The sequence below is a fragment of the Anabrus simplex genome, chromosome 1, assembly GCF_040414725.1.
Source record: "Anabrus simplex isolate iqAnaSimp1 chromosome 1, ASM4041472v1, whole genome shotgun sequence".
Taxonomy (NCBI): Eukaryota; Metazoa; Arthropoda; class Insecta; order Orthoptera; family Tettigoniidae; genus Anabrus; species Anabrus simplex.
The window spans coordinates 158,187,690-158,205,431 of NC_090265.1; the positions used below are offsets into that span (position 1 = coordinate 158,187,690).

A 17,742-nucleotide genomic window follows, 5' to 3' on the forward strand; every position below is an offset into this window, starting at 1 on the left:
ATCCCTTATGATACCAATACAGTACAGCGTAGGAACATCCTGCAAACGACTCTGAACACTCTAAGCATTCCCGTCATGTGACCATAGACCGTTCGAAAAATCTGACATCCTTTTAATTGTATCTTTTTTTCCCCTTTGCTTTACGTCCCACTAACTACTTTTACGGTGATGCCGAGGTGTCGTAATTTAGTCCCACAGTTCTTTTACGTGTCAGTAACTCTACCGATACGAGGCTGACGTATTTGAGTACCTTCAAATACCACCGGACTGAGCCAGGATCGAACCTGCCAAGTTGGGGTCAGAAAGCCAGCGCCTCAACTGTCTGAGCCACTCAGCCCGGTTTCAGTTTTATCGTACGTCACTCTACCATGATTGTGACAACTATGTTGAGATGTGCCAAATGACCGGGTATAGCTGCTATACAGTGACGTGGAAAGCGTACTTATCAGCAAACTGGAGGAGTAACGTACCGGTACTCTAAGGCGTTCTTAATACAAGTCTCACTTTCAGCTGTGGCGTATCGCATGTGGTAAAGCGCTAGTTCACCAATTAACGGAACATAGTATTGATAGTTAGAATCCTATATCGTACAAATATTTTTACATGGATATGAAGCTTCAGTGCTAAAGGGTAGCCGGCCCTGTCTACCTTAGCAATGTTAAATTCAGGATATTAGGTGCAATATTTCTAAAGAACTAACTTCCTTCTACTCTATTTTTTAATTTTTACACTTCGGATACCAATGAATGTTTTAACACACAGATTTTGGATTGTATCGTTTCTTTTCTAAAACATAATTCTTTTAACAACAAACTTTTTTGCACATTTCCATCCTCTTTATATATGTAACTTATAAACAAGTAATGAAATTTAAAGAAACCATGTTAAAACGTAGTTAGCTATCATAGTAAGTGATAAGTTTCATGCCTCTATCACTAATAGTTTCTGAGAAAAGGAACACTGAATTTCATAAACACAAACTTTCGGGAAACTAAGTGCAAAGGAAACATACATTTGTAGTGCATTCCTGATCCGTATGACGGATTATCTAGATCGTCCTCCGTATCATCAGCTGGTTTTCTTTTGGCTCTCCTCTTGCTCCTAGCAGTATTTTTTAACTCCCTTTCAGTTCTTTTTGCACCTCGAAGCCTCTCCATGTCAGTCATGCTGTTATAGCGTTCCTTCCAAGCCCAGTTCCCTCAGAGTTTTACATTTCACTATATGCCCTTCATTGTAGGAATCTATAGCATGATAGACGCAAAAGTGAAGCGTTTTAATGCCGACAAATACTCTTTTTGGAATACGGCTCCATAATACATTATTTACGCTTTCACTGGGATTTTGCGTTTTTCAGTGCCGGTATATCTCCACGAGAGCAGGATCAGACAAGTCTTTGAAAATCGATCTTATCTCTTCCATAACAGCAGCTTGTTAACTGTGGAAATGTTGATCTACTTGATCTGTTCCTTTCTATATACTGTATTTACACCACGTGTTCGGAGAGGTCCACGGTTTGGTGCTTCATCTGTCTAATAAGTCGTCGACCACTCCCACACATCGGTTGCAGTGTGCAGTTCAAAAATTAATTTCGTACGTTTCCAAAAGAAAGAAAATCCCTTCAAATTATGTACAGTAGAACCTCGATATCTCGAATCACCTCGAGAGCTAGATTTTATTTCGAGTTACCGAAATTTCGAGACATAGAGAATACCGTTTTTGAGCACGTATAGCTCATAATTGAATCATATGTATCTACGGGCTTATACTGAATACATTATTTTTAATAGTATTTAAAAATATACAGTCTAACTCTATTTTACGCCATCACTTTAATTATAACCCTTATTATAGTAACTTTTTAGAAGACAGGGTTCAGTAGCTATTATCCGCACACTTTATCTTGGTGAGGAGTAAGGAGGGAGCTGTCCCGGTATCGATAGTGCTGCCTGGTGCTGCCAACTGAATGAAAATGAAATCTGAATTGAATCGAGAATATGATCGATCGATATGAAATTTCTAAACCGTTATCATCTTAAGCCAACAACTATGTCACATACACATTATATAACATTATAAAACATTTCTCGATGCGAATCTTGTTCCTAGCATGAATTCTATACTTTGGCTTTGCTGTGTAAACAACAACAGTACTAGTACGTAAAGTGTACGCCAGATGTCGCACAACGATGCTTAAGCGATTCATAGTTTGTGTTTCAAAGGTTGCCAGTACGAATATCGAAGATCGCCGAGGTCGACCGATTCAGCACTAGAGTGTAAATGCACCAAGATAAAGTGTGCGGATAATACATACAGTAGTGAAACAAGAAACATACCTCGGTTAACACCTTTCGAAAAAATCCGTTGGTCTCTTCTGTTTGTTACTGTTAACTTTCCCTCCCTTCACGTTGAAACTTCTCGTCAATACCACGCAGCCAAGATTCGTAAATGGAGCTTGTCATCCGCGACTTCGGGGATTGATTTCGTACGTGGGCGGTAATTAATTCACATCCGAGAAACAGCGAGGCTTCGCCGATTTTCCGATCATCATAAAGTTTAGATTTTTCGTTCCCGTCATATTAGCTCCCAGCAACACTGTAAACCTTTCTTTACTTGTTAACTGTTCCTCTCAAACCACAAATGCCGTATTACACATGTAACGTTGCACAAAATTCGAGTCACAGAGTATTTTTTTGCTTCAAGGGAGGAAATGTTTGCTTCGAGAAACGAGAAATTCGTGTAACCGAATTTCGAGTAATAGAGAAATAAATACACGTGAAGATTAGGACAAATGGCCGAGAAATTTAAGTTACCGGTACTTCGAGATATTGAAAATTCGAGTAATGGTGTTTCGAGATATCGAGGTTCGACTGTATTAAATTAATCAGGAAATTCGTCACTATTGTTAAGCCAAAACCAGTAGCTGCCCACTTTTTCAGATTTCAAGGGGCCGGTTCCCCTTAAATACAGGCCGGTGTGTGTGAGGGGCCCCATAGACGTGCAATGTTATTGCGCAAAATGGATTGCACAATATATTATTAGCCGCCCACAGACGTACAATATTATTGCACAACGATCGGGTTTGTGCAATAAATAGAATTGTGTGGAGATAATATTGATGGTTGTGCAATATATTGTGCAAAGCGGTCATAGACGTACAATATTCGTGGCAATATACACGGTGTTAGGAGTATACCTGCAGATATTTCTTCTAGCAATAGAGAACGATGTGACGAACCACTATATATCAAACTTTTAGTAATCTTCGGAAGTTATTTTCGAGAGCAAAGAGGTACGATGTTTTTAGAATAGGTAGTATGCCTTGTTCTTGTGAATGAATAGCTTCCCTTTGAGAACAGGCGAGTCACGCGCCATCCGTGCCAAACTGGTTTCTGTTTATGTTTACGAGCAAAAGTACTACTGTAACAGCTGAACGCTACCCATGCAATGCACGAGATGTTACGTAACATACTTGTCAAACTGGTTTTATGTTTAAAAGCAACTGAACTGCGATAACAGCTGAAGGCGGCTACTACAGTAGTGTATGCCATGTTACGTTACATTCTCGCCAGACTGGTTTTGTTTTTGTTGGCATTTAGTTTCCGTGTTAGGGGCTTCAGACAACCCTGGTCATCGGTTTCGGACCCTGGAGATGTACCGAATTCTCAGCGTGAATACTGGTTCATTTGCTGTTACGTCCTTCAGGTGATTGGGATATCTGTGGTCATCAGCCCCGTGGTCTAGTGAGTATGGAAATTACCTGAAAACCTGTATCGGTGCGGGACCTGTACGAGCGTGTGATTGGTTGGGATAGGCGCGCCAGGACTTGAAATACGGTACGATCCCCATTGTGAATTGCGTAAAGGTAGAAGAAAGATGGCAGTTCCATACGCCAACGAAAGCAGTCATGGGATGTCCGAATGAGTAGCATCGGAAATGAATTATCGAAACACATCGAACGTTTAGTTTCAAAGGAATAATGGACATGTTATACAACTAAATAAATTAAACGTACCTACATTTCGTGCCTCCTTTCGGGCTGAGTGGCTCAGACGGTTGAGGTGCAGGCCTTTTGAGTCCAACTTCATAGGTTCGAACCTGGCCCAGTCCAGTGGTATTTGAAGGTGTTCAATTACTGTACGTCAGCCTCGTATCGGTAGATTTGCTGATACGTAAAAAGAACTCGTGCGGGACTAAATTCGGGCACCTCAGCGTCCCAGAAAACCGTAGAAGTAAAGCACTTAACGTTATTATTATTATTATTATTATTATTATTATTATTATTATTATTATTATTATCATCAGGTCATTAAAAGCTGAAATACGTGGAAGAAAATAGTAAGATATGCGTGGTATAAGAGGAAACAAGATGAAATGTACGTCACGTGAGGCAGCATCGGTCGCAGTGGTTACCTACAGATTACTATGCGTAAGGCGAGAACCAGGTCAAGCTCGTGGGGATGAGTCAGCTGTAATCTCGTGTTGTGTATAAACATCAAACATACACATCAACAAATCTAAGAGACATAAACAAGGTTACACGTTAGGGACATGTAGCTATTAACCTGAACGCCAGGCCGACGGTCGCTTTCATGAGTACAGATGAGTTATCAAATTAAACACAATTCACAGATGTCGAACATATCTAAGAATATTCCACCACAACTACATCTTACATTTTACAATGATGGTGCTAATAACAAATCGCAGCAGCTATTGGGTTTACGTCGCACCGACACAGATAGACCTTATGGCGACGATGGGATAGGAAAGGGCTAGGACTGGGAAGGAAGCGGCCGTGGCCTTAATTAAGGTACAGACCCAGCATTTGCCTGGTGTGAAAATGGGAAACCACGGAAAACCATCTTGTGGGCTGCCGACAGTGGGGTTCGAACCCACTATCTCCCGAATACTGGATACTGGCCGCACTGAAATGAAATGTCGTATGGCTTTTAGTGCCGGGAGTGTCCGAGGACAAGTTCGGCTCGCCAGATGCAGGTCTTTTGACACTCTTAGGCGACCTGCGCGTCGTGATGAGGATGAAATGATGATGAAGACGGCACATACACTAATGTGATCCCCGTGCCAGCAAATTAACCAATTAAGGTTAAAATTCCCGACTCTGCCGGGAATCGAACCTCGGACCCCTGTGACCAAAGGCCAGCGCGCTAACCATTTAGCCATGGAGCCGCACTTACGCGACTGCAGCTATCGAGCTCAGTAAATCGCAGCAGATTACGCTACTGCGTGTTAAGATGATGTCGGTAGAATACAGTATACCTGTTAAGACATAAGGCTGCAGTAGAAGAAGAGGAAAAAGAAGTTAACGAGAGCCACATAGTCAAGCAGAACAGAGCCGAGCAAGGCGCACATTAGTGACACAGACATAAGAGTGGCGTGGTCATAGGAACTACAGTCGCATTAGTAACACTCTGTTGTAGAAAAGAATGAACTAACATACAGTAGGGGCTCCGTAATTCCAGGTGGACGGTAACAAGACTATCTCGAATAGAAAAGCACGGATTTACGAACGTACACGAAAACGCCTGGGAACAAAAAATGTACCTATCTTAAACATTACAGTACAACAGTTTAGAAAACAAAAACATACAGTTTGCCGTACACTAAAAGAAATTTTAAACTTTCTTTTGTAAATTAACAAAACACACTAGGCAACCTTCTTAAGTTAAATGTTAATTTATAGTTCCTATTTCAGTAATGATGAATATAAAACAATCATTTTATTGAATTTTATACGCTATAATGATGATGATAATTGCTGTTCTAAGGTCATCGGCCCTTAAAAACGCAAAGTGTCTTCTGTTTTAACTCGTAGTGAATAAGAAACAAAATGTAAATTGCTCGAAGCCTTTCCCGATAGATTCATGGAGGGCGATCTGTGTTCTGTTCTGCCACACCATACACTAGCAGCATATCATGGTATTCGTGGTATTCATACACTGGCATTATTCAAATACTACTACTGATGCTACTACTACGAAGTAACTCGCGTACTAGTACGGGCGATAATTCGCATCTCTGACAGCTGTTATTCAGGTCAAGGTCAGACAGACAGCTCATACCTGTAGTCCGGTTTCATGTAGGGGGCGGGGAACCCGTCCAGTCACATCCCCGTCGCTAGGAGGAACAGCAGACAACCGAACCGGCACGTGACAGGTCTAGTGCTTTTGTCGAACTGCTTACGTGAAATATTCTCCCACAGTGCGATTTCAATATCATGGCTTTTGGAAGCCCAACTCGCCCTATGCAGAAACACCCCGTGTTGACGTGTACGTAAATAAAGTTTCTTACGTCAACGAAAGAATGCATGGGATAGGATTTCCAAATGAGTAGTATCGGAATTGAAATGTCAAAACACATCGAACGTTTTGCATCATACCAATAAGGGACATGTTGTAAAAATAAATAAATTGAACGTACCTTCCTTTCGTGCTTCCAAACGAAAAGAACATGTTTAATGGTAATGAAAGCATTCTAGCTTACTGCTGATTTTGCAGTGCCTATTAAACGTATCAAAATAAACGTTGCCAGGCTGAGTGGCTCAGACGGTTCAAGCACTGGTTTCATGAACTTAGCGGGCTCGATCCTGGCTCAGTCCGCTGGTATTTGAAGGTGCTCAAATACGACCGCTTCTGATCGGTAGATTTACAGGCACGTTAAAGAATACCTGTGGGCAAAATTCTGACACCGCGCGTCTCCATTGGGACGTTAAGATTTATTATTATTATTATTATTATTATTATTATTATTATTATTATTATTATTATTATTATTATACTGGGCGAGTGGGCCGTGCGATTAGGAACGCGCGGCTGTCAGCTTGCATCCGTCGAAAAGCCACTAACAATATTATTATAATAAATGTGTTAGTCGTCCGCCTCTGTGGTGTAGTGGTTAGCGTGATTAGCTGCCACCCCCGGAGGACCGGGTTCGATTCCCGGCTCTGCCACGAAATTTGAAAAGGGGTACGAGGGCTGGAACGGGGTCCACTCAGCCTCGGGAGGTCAACTGAGTAGAGGTGGGTTCGATTCCCACCTCAGCCATCCTGGAAGTGGTTTTCCGTGGTTTCCCACTTCTCCTCCGGGCAAATGCCGGGATGGTACCTAACTTAAGGCCACGGCCGCTTCCTTCCCTCTTCCTTGCCTGTCCCATCCAGTCTTCCCATCCCTGGACAAGGCCCCTATTCAGCAGAGCAGGTGAGGCCGTCTGGGCAAGGTACTGGTCATTCTCCCCAGTTGTATCCCTGATCCAAAGTCTGAATCTCCAGGACACTGCCCTTGAGGCGGTAGAGGTGGGATCCCTTGCTGAGTCCAAGGGAAAAACCGACCCTGGAGGGTAAACAGATTACGACCGACTGTTTTAGTCTATTATTACTAACTATTATGAAAATAAAAGTTAATCGCCCCACTCAAACTTCGTAGCTCGTAATCTGTCAGAAAACACTAAAGAAAATAGTGAACTTTTAACAAGTCCGAATTATTATTAATATTATAATTGCAGACATGTCTCCGATTACCTAAACATGTACTTACAAATTGTTTTACGTCGCACTGACACAAATAGGTCTTACGGCGACGATGGGAGAGAAAAGCGTTCGAGGTCTTAGTAAAGGTACAGTCCCAGCATTTCCCTGATGTAAAAATGGGGAACTACGGTAAACCATTTTCCCGGCTGCCGACAGTGGAGTTCGAACCCACTATCACCGAATGCAAGCTCACTGCTGCGCGCCCCTAACCGCACGACCAACTTACTATAAGCTCTAATGCCGGTCTGAGTAGCTCGGACGATAGAGCGCTGGTCTTCTGATCCCACCTTGGCAGGTTCGATGGCGGCTCAGTTCGGTGGTATTTGAAAGTGCTCAAATACGCCAGTCTCGTGTCTGTAGATTTACTTGCATTTAATAAGAATACTGCGGTACAAAATTCTGGCACTTCAGCGTCTCCGAAAACCGTGAAAATTAGTTAGTGGAACGTAAAGATATTCGTAGTAGTAGTAGTAGTAGTAGTAGTAGTAGTAGTAGTAGTAACATTATTATTACGGAAGTATTAATTAAACTGGTCCGTTACATTATCTATCACCACTTACTGTCCAGTAATTAGCCTTCTGTCCGCCTCTGTGGTATAGTGGTTAGTGTGATTAGCTGCCACCCCCCGGAGGGCCGTGTTCCATTCCCAGCTCTGCCACGAAAGTTGAAAAGTGGTACGAGGGCTGAAACGGGGTCCACTAAGCCTTGGGAGGTGAAATGAGTAGAGGTGGTTCGATTCCCACCTCAGCTATCCTGAAAGTGGTTTCCCGTAGTTCCCACTTCTCCAGGCAAATGCCGGGATGGTACCTACTTAAGGCCACGGCCGCTCCCTCCCCTCTTCCTTGTCCATCCCTTCCAATATCCCCATCCTCCCGCAAGGCCCCCGCTATGCCCCTGTTCAGCATAGCAGGTGAGGCCGCCTGGGCGATGTACTGGTCATTCTCCCCAGTTGTATCCCCCGACCCAATGTCTCACGCTCCAGGACCCTGCCCTTGAGGTGGTAAAGGTGGGATCCCTCGCTGAGACCGAGGGAAAACCAACCCTGGAGGGTAAACAGATTAGGAAAAAGAAGAAGAAACCTTCTATTAGAAATGCCCGACTGCAATTCCACAGTAGCTTTTTTTCCTTCGAGCAATGTTCACGCATGGTTGCAACTACGGCTTTTGAAATCTGTCTCATTAATAACAATTTGACTGAATACTTATGGCCTTTTCTTTCAGTGTCCACCGTCCTTTCATTGACCTGAAAAGTTTATGAATAAGCATAGACAACGCACATTGTCTATTGTCAGAAATTCATCGTAGTCTGTCACAATAACAGCACAGAAATGTTGCGCTCGTTTTTCATTTACTTATTAACTATTCCCTTTCATTTTGTCAGCTTGTATCTCTGAGTAATACCATTGACGTCTTATAAATCACACACAACTACACAATACTTGATTCGCATGTATGTGCTGGTACGGATCTTCGAGGTCACTGCAAGGATTATGTGTACTTTTCATACAGAGTACCCTAGACCGGTTTTCGAGTACAGTAAGTGGCCTGGCACGTGAGTTACCCTCTCCTACTTGCCAAGCCTTTAGGGGAAGTGCACAACATGTGTTGGCCTGCGATAAGAAACAGGTTCAACAAGCCCTATACTTTGCTACTGTACTTCCACTACGCGTGGACAGAATGACGTAACCGGCATATCCTGCTACGGCCTTTCAAAACACATTAGGTCCTGAAATATTTGGCTCAGTTATGGGCAAACTAATAGGACAAGGTAAAAAGTACATAACATATGTTGTGATATGTATTTTTCTTTGCCGACTAGCTTAATATCTGCACGTATACCCCTAACAGCCTGTATAGTCAGCCCATGCCGATATTTTGTTTCGTGAACACTATTTTCTGCATCACGAAGCCGCTTCACTTCCTTCCGGACGTTTGTACACAGAGAACTGAATTTGTAAATAACATTTTGCTTGTCGGCGTTCGGGTATTTTTCGCGATATTTCTCAATAAGCACCTCGTTCCGTTCACCTTTTTAACACGATTACTGTAATCTTTGCTCTTAACGTCCCATAGAGCCGGAAGGCCATTGTACACTTCGACAAACTCCAAAATAAACTTCTTCACCTTCTGTTTGTCTGCCATCACGATACGTTCTCTCCACTTGTTGATACTAACTGGCGGGAGGACGGGGTATTGCACAATACTGCCAACACACGGCACAGTATTTTGCGATTTTCGCAGTATATTTCAAACTTATTTGATTTCGGATAATATATTGCACAACCCTTCAATATTAAATACACACTATCAGTTTTATTGCACAAACTCCGATATTGCGCAATAATATTCCACGTCTATGGGCCCCTTATGCAAGCAGAAAAATGCCGCTATTACTTTTTTTTGTGCGTTAGGCACACTCCACTTCTTTACGGTGGGAATGAAGTCGCTTCAGCCATTCGCCATGTATTCCACTGATCAATGTACTGGCATGCCCTTTATCTACGGCGCGGGTGTCAAACACTGCCCACCATGAGCGCAATGCCCGTGCTATAAATACCTGTGCACGCGAGCGCACGTTTCCTCCCCTCGGTCCGCTTCTACTCCCCCACGTTGCTGAGTCAGGGCTGTGCTCGCGTATCGCTGACAGGTTCCATTTACCTGTTTTGGTCTACACGTAGTGGTTGAAATATACAGCTATATAGGCTGTGGCATAATGACTGGTACAGTCATTTTTTTAGTGTGTGTATTTGTGTACTTTTATACCACTACGGTTACTTGGGGAGATGCTACTTTCATCGAAGCCTATTTTCCTTTGTTTAAGTTTTTTAAACCATGACGTTTTGTCACAGAAGCAGCATAGTATTCGGTATTATTCTGCTCCATAATAGAATTCGTAGTAGGGTTGAGCAGGTTTAGCCAAACAAGCCTTTTATTTTGCACTTCATACTTTATGGCAACTTTTAAAGTAATTATATTCCTAGTACACGGTGATTACGAAGTGTGGTGTTTCACCCATTTTATGCAAACGCCGTGTTGGGCACATTTAATTATGTCCCTATATGAAAGAATACTGTATGTGCATGTATTGCTGGGGGGCCGTAGTCGGCATTCTCTAGGGTCTTCTGCTTTCCGGACTGTCACTCGAAGAGATGCGTGAGTTGCGTCTTTGATCTGGTCTATCCATCTTCTGGGAGCTCTCCCACGCAGCCTGATACCGTTTCCTTTTCATTGAACAACTAGTTTTTCAAAGTATTTTCTCTCCTTAATACATGTCCAAAGAACTGCACGGTACTTCGTCTAACAAGAGTGGAAAGTCGATTCGAGGTACCAAGCTCTTCGAATACTACCTACTATAAACGGGATTTCGAAGCTCTAATGAATTTCTGCCAGTGGCTGTTAGAAAATTCGGAAAATGATGCAGTATTCCTGTCGAGAATAATGTTCTCGCTATTTCATCGAGAGCCATTTAACAGGCGCACACTATCTCCACTTTCTACGTCATAAACTCCCATCAACACCCTGCGGGTGGAGGACGCACATGTAGAATACACCCGCGGTATCTCCTGCCTGTCGTAAGAGGCGACTGAAAGGGGCGACCTAGGCGCGGACATGGATTGCGGTTTGATATCATGTGTTGGACCTCCTGTTGGTGGGAGGGGCTGAACACATTCACAGGTAATCCCTGCCTGTCGTAGAAGGCGACTAAAAGGGTCATGTGGCCATGGTCCCCTCTTTATTTTTTATTGTTTTTTTAGGATTAGTTGTAGACCGATTCCAAATTTTTTATGTGCATGCTGCTCGGAGATCGGCCTCTTACGTGTGCGTTTACGCCCGAAAGTCCCTGCAGTGACCACACAGGGAGCGGCAGGTGGGAGCGTCATGTATCCTTGCAGTAGTATCCGCCTGACAACACAGGTCCCCGCACAGCCGAATGCCAGAAGGACATATTATTATTATTATTATTATTATTATTATTATTATTATTATTATTATTATTATTATTATTATTTCTGTATATTTAGAGTTCTGTACACGCTATTGGGTACATGCTATTGCGGGTGACTGGAGGAAGGGAGCCCTAATGCTCATTGCCTCAGTCATCCCGTATTAGGCATCGTCCAACATCGGACCCCGGGCAGTACCGGCTATGACCAGGTGGGTATTGCTTTGGCTAGCTGGTTCGGCTACAGAGACCCCTGATCGGAGTGGATGGCATTCGGGGAGGATGATTTCGGGCATGGCTTTGAAACTTCATCGCCCAGCCCAAGGTGGTCCCCCTTCGAGTTTCATCTCCCTGGGAACATGTGCAGCGTGAAGGAATGGGATCCAGCTTCCCTAGGTTTCTGGTTGCTACCAGAACCGATGGGCACGATTTTAAGCTGGTAAAATATATCCTTTTTAGTAGACACATTCAAGGTGTCTACGGTGAACTTGCGGAACGGTAGTTTGCTTTTGAAGACTCGTACAACAGTGCAAGCCGATCAGCTGCTTAAGTGCGACCACTTTGGCGAAATCCCCGTTAAAGTGGAGGAGCACAAATCCTTGAATCTAGTTCGCGGAGTCATCTTTCACCGCGACCTTATTTTGAACACTCACGAAGAGTTGATGGAAGACATGAAGAACCGTGGCGTGACACACGTCCGGCGCATTACGCGCAAGGTGAACGGTGAATAGGTTGCCACTGGTGCCTTCATTGTCTCTTTCAAGTTGTCGGTGTTGCCAGACAAAGTCAAGGTAACAACTTATCGTAGCGATGTGAGGCCGTACATCGCGCCTCCTATGCGATGCTATCATTGCCAGAGATTGGGACATGGTTGTATGGCATCTCGTTGTTTGAATCAGTCTGTGTGTGGTGCTTGTGGAAGAGTAGCTCACGGCGTGGAGGAGTACACAACTCGTATAGATCAGCTTCCACCTCCCTTTCTCTTATTGGGTGATTTTAACGCCCATCTCCCCACATGGGGCTCTGAGACGCCTTGCCCCAGGGGAAGAGAGCTGGAAACATTAGTAACAAAGCTGGATTTATGTAATTTGAACACAGGGGAACCAACTCACTTTAGTTTACGTTACGGCACATATTCTCGCTTAGATGTAAGTCTATGCAGCCGAACGTTGGTTCCGATGTTTCGGTGGAATACACACGATGATCTCTGTGAAGTGACGATTTTTCCATTATCCTTACTCTGTTGAAACAAAAATTCGTCGAGGCTCCTCCTCGATGGATTCTTAAACATGCTGATTGGCCAAAGTACACATCACTAGCTGTCTTCAACGACGAGACCAGGTGGACCGTCGGCGGGGAAATAACATACATCACACAAGTTATTCTTGCTGCTGCTAAGGAGTCTATTCCCTCCTTTTCAGGGACTCCTCGCCGAAAACTCGTTCCTTGGTGGAACCCAGAAATTGCAGCAGCTATCAAAGACCACCGTCGCGCTCATAAACGTTATCGTAGGCAGCCTACTGTGGTCAACTTGGTAACATTTAAAAAACTCCGCGCTAAGGCGCAAGTTCTTATTCGCCAAAGTAAGAAAGCTTCGTGGGAGAGACATGTGTCGTCTATGACGTCACATAATTTACTCCATAATCTGAAGTGTGGACTAAACTTCGACGTATTTCGGGTATTCAAGGATCATCTTCTTTACCGGGAATTTCCATTGCAGGCAGTATCGTCACTGATCCTCCTCTCGATTGATAACCATCTAGTTAGTCATTTCGCGGATGTATCTGGCTCCGGGAATTACCATCGTTTATTACCTAGCTCTGAAGCGGGAGGCAGAACGTCATCACCTTAGTTTTGGCACTCAAGCTTCAGAGGACTATAATGTGCTCTTTACGGAGTGGGAACTTCGCAGCGCCTTAGCGCTTTGCAAGGACACGTCTCCTGGACCAGACAATATCCATAACCAGATTTTGAAACACATTGGTGAGGATAGCGTACTATATCTCCTTCGTGTGTTCAACCGAATCTGGATAGAGGGTGAATTTCCGTCTCAGTGGCGAGATGGCATAGTCATTCCTCTCCTCAAGCCTGACAAAAAATTCTAAGTATGCAGGAAGTTACAGACCTATTTGTCTTTGTAAGCTATTTGAGAGGATGGTAAATCGCCGACTTGTGTGGTGTCTGGAGAAACAGTGTGGTTTTCGAGCCGCTCGCTCGACCACTGACCACTTGGTACGCCTGGAGAGTTCTATCCAGGATGCGTTTCTCCGCAAACAGCATTTGGTAGCAGTTACAGCTAATGTGATATTTTTAATACGGTCGCACTCTCCACTTCGTGTTTCGCAGACGTTTCATTTACATATCAGGTCATTCAGAGAGCGCACTCGTAGTTTACATTATTTAATAATATTATGTCCGGCTCCATGGCTGAATGGTTAGCGTTCTGACCTTTGGTCACAGGGGTCCCGGGTTCGAATCCCGGCAGGGTCGGGAATTTTAACCGTAATTGGTTAATTTCGCTGGCACGGGGGCTGGGTGTATGTGTCGTCTTCATCATTTCATCCTCATCACGACACGCAGGTCGCCTACGGGTGTCAATTCAAAAGACCTGCACCTGGCAAGCCGAACTTGTCCTCGGACACTCCCGGCACTAAAGCCATACGCTATTTCATTTTTTTCAATAATATTATGGCATAACATGTCCGACTCATTGGTTGAATGGTCAGCGTTGAAGCCTTCGGTTCAGAGGGTCTCGGGTTCGATTCCCGGCTGAGTCGGGGATTTTAATCACGTCTAATTAATTATTCTGGCTTGGGGACTGGGTGTTAAAGCTCGTCTCAACACTTTCCCCTTCATATTCACTACCAACCACCACAGAAACAGGCAATAGTGATCTCATCCCTGCATATAGGGTTTGCGTCAGGAAGGGCATCCGGTCGTATAACAGGGTCAAAACAATATGTACAACACACTTCGCACCCGCGACCCCACAGATATAGGAAAGGCGCTAGAAGAATATTACGCCATAACAGATTCCTATTTTTGTGCATGCCGTAAATACAAAGATATACGTTTTACTATGTTCACTGTGCGTATCGGAAGGACAAATGTTTTTGGGACATATGTAAAACTGCGGTTTGCCTAAAACAGTAATGGTAGGGATAGCTTGGTATAACAAGAAGAAAACAAGCAAGGTGGAGTGCGCATGTATTTGCCGAGGTTCACAACACAGTCTCCTTGGTAAGAAGCCATTACGATGCCAGTCTGCTATCGCGCGTCAAGCAACGAGTTAAAAAGCTAACTCTAGCGTCAACTCAGTGTATAAGAGCGTTATACAGTATCTACGGTAAAGCTGGAACTACTGGAGTGTTTTATCACGGCAAGTGTACAGATCTACTCACCGGTAACGTTGCCATGATGTAGGTGGTAGACACTGGCGGCGAGCAGCTGGCACGGAGAAGGGCACAGCAGGCGTCGCGGCATCAAACCAGTGTGGATGGTACAGGTAGCTCACCTGCTTGTGACTTTATAGTGCACAAGTACCTGGGGGCACGTGGGGAATCATGGGGCATGTGATCCCTTCCTCGCACGCCAATAGGTCTGACCTCCATACTTAATCGAGACTAACACGCCAGCCACTTTGCATTACAATAATTAGCCTTCACTGTGTCCTGGCCTTGGGGAAGATGTGCATATGTCACTAGGTACTTATGTGTAACAAGCGCATGTGGCTAATGGGCAAGACACTTTACTCATTTCGATCAGGAATAATTCATTACTTCTATACAGAATCTTCGTACATGTAAACTCGCACAGACTTCAGGGCTTCTACGTAGAACAATTACGCCGAAGTACAGAGTACAAAAAGAGTGATATGACACACATAACAGAATGATTGTTCCCGAACGGAGTGGTCGCTCTATGCCTATGGGGCCGAGCTCTGCATTCGGGAGACGCGTGGGTTCGAACCCCATCGACGACTGTCCTGTAGTTTCACATTTTCACTTCCAGGCAAATGCCGGAACGGGTCCTATTGATAAGCCACAGCCGAAACCTTCCAGCTCCTTACCATATTTAATTGACCATCACACATTTCATTTTCATTAGCTCTTCAACTGAGGTTCGCTCCGGAGTGATTATTGGAAAATACGCATTCATTTTATCCATAACACGCACCATAGGATACCGTTGATAGTATAAATGAAGAACATTTATAGACGCCAAGATTAGAAACACATATCTTTCTGTAACACTTTATTTTTCAGACTGTCAAGGCACAAAATACAAAATTCATAACGCTGCAATTTACCTACAAAAGAACATATTAATTACGGAATTACATTTTTTTTCCTACAAGAACATCCACAAATTCCACTAAATTATTCAGAACATAAGTATTTATGTGCAGTATTGTTTGTGTTGATTAAAATTATCAATTAGAATTGGTGATATTTTGAACAGTCCACCTCTGTGGTGTAGTGGTTAGTGTGATTAACTGCCACCCCCGAGGCCCGGGTTAGATTCCCGGCTCTGCCACGAAATTTGACAAGTGGTACGAGGGTTGTAACGGGGTCCACTCAGCTTCGGGAGGTCAACTGAGTAGAAGGGGGGTCGATTCCCACCTCAGCCATGCTAGAAGTGGTTTTCCGTGGTTCCCACTTCTCCTCCAGGCAAAAGACGAGATGGTATCTAACTTAAGGCCACGGCCGCTTCCTCCCCTCTTCCTTGCCTATCCCTTCCAATCTTCCCATCCCCCAACAAGGCCCCTGTTTAGCATAACAGGTGAGGCCGCCTGGGCAAGGTACTGGTCCTCCTTCCTGGTTGTATGTCCCGACTCCAAGTCTCACACTCCAGGACGCTGCCCTATGAGGTGGTAGATGTGGGGTCCACGGCTGAGTCTGAAGGAAAAGCCAATCCTGAACGGTAAACGGATTAAGAAAGAAAGATATTTTGAACAAACTATATCAGTACACCTTAATAGATTTGAAAAAGTTTTAGTCACTTGTCTACTTGATATTTTTCTGATGTTTTATTTACAATTTGATTTATGTCGCGCCGACACAGACAGATCTTATAGTGACGATAGGATAGGAAAGGGCTAGGAGTGGGAAGGAAGCAGCCGTGGCCTTACTTAAGATACAGCCCCAGAATTTGCCTGGTGTGAAAATGGGACAGTGGTGTTCGAGCCTTCTATCTCTCAAATGCAAGCTGATAGGTACGTGACCCAAACCACACAGCCACTTGCTCAGTCTTCTGATTTTTCACATGCTGAAATAATTATAGTCCTCTTCTTCTTGACCTTTCGCCAAGTTCTTGGATTCAGCACGAAGTTTGGATTTGGCCCAGTTTTTCGGACATATGCCCTTCATGTCGTCAATTCTTTGTGGAGGGATATATTCATTTTGCGTGGTATGTTGTGCGTAAATGGAGAGATGCTTTGCCTTAAGACGAGTACAAACACCCAGTTCAGTTGAACTCGCCGGCCCCTTTGAACCGAACAAGGAACCGCACTGAGATAAGTCTAGTCCTAATTCCTGCAAACCACCAAATATACACTCTGACCATTCCCGTTTCATATCTGTTAGGAATCTTTACCGATTCCTTGGCTGAATAGTCAGCGTTGACGCCTTTGATTCAGAGGGTCCTGGGTTCGATTCCCGGCCGGGTCGGGGATATTCATGGCGTCGGATTAATTCCTTTGGCTCGGGGACTGAATGTTTGTGGCTGTCCCAACAGACTCTCCTCTTCATATTCAGATAACACATCACACTGCCAACCACCACATAAATATGGAATAGTGATTACATCCCTCCACATAGCGTTAGCAGCCGACCGTAAAACAGGGCCAAATCCACATGTGTGACGCAGTTCGCACTCGCGCCCCAACAGGTGTTGGGAAAAGCGGTAGAAGAAGAAAATGCTCATTTTAAAAATTCACCCGCTTTTTTATTATTTCACCCCCTTAAGTGGATTTAAAAAAAAGTGTGTTCATTTATTTTTAAAAGAGATTCCAAGTACCAGTTTTAACGTCTGTAACATCTTCAGTTTTTGAGATATAGGGCCTAAGTATCATCATAAAGGGAATTCAACTCCTTCTTCACATATTTTCGATCTCCAGCTTAAGTTGATTTTCGAAAATAAAACGTACGTACTTCTTTATTTTTAAAGGGGATTTACAAATACCAATTTTCACGCCTGTAACATGTTAAGTTAATGAGATGTACGATAGATATACTCATTTTAAAAACCGCCCCACT

General features: G+C 43.9%; 1 protein-coding gene across 1 annotated transcript in view; it reads right to left on the minus strand.

Moving 5' to 3' along the window:
• The window catches only part of LOC136858537 (uncharacterized), a 29,692-nt gene extending 14,657 nt beyond the window's left edge, over positions 1-15,035 (minus strand). The window contains exon 1 of the mRNA XM_067138186.1: positions 14,887-15,035. Coding sequence (XP_066994287.1) covers positions 14,887-14,901 — 15 coding nt within the window. The 5' untranslated portion in view covers positions 14,902-15,035. The remainder of the gene's footprint in view (positions 1-14,886) is intronic.
• Positions 15,036-17,742: the final 2,707 nt, after the last annotated feature.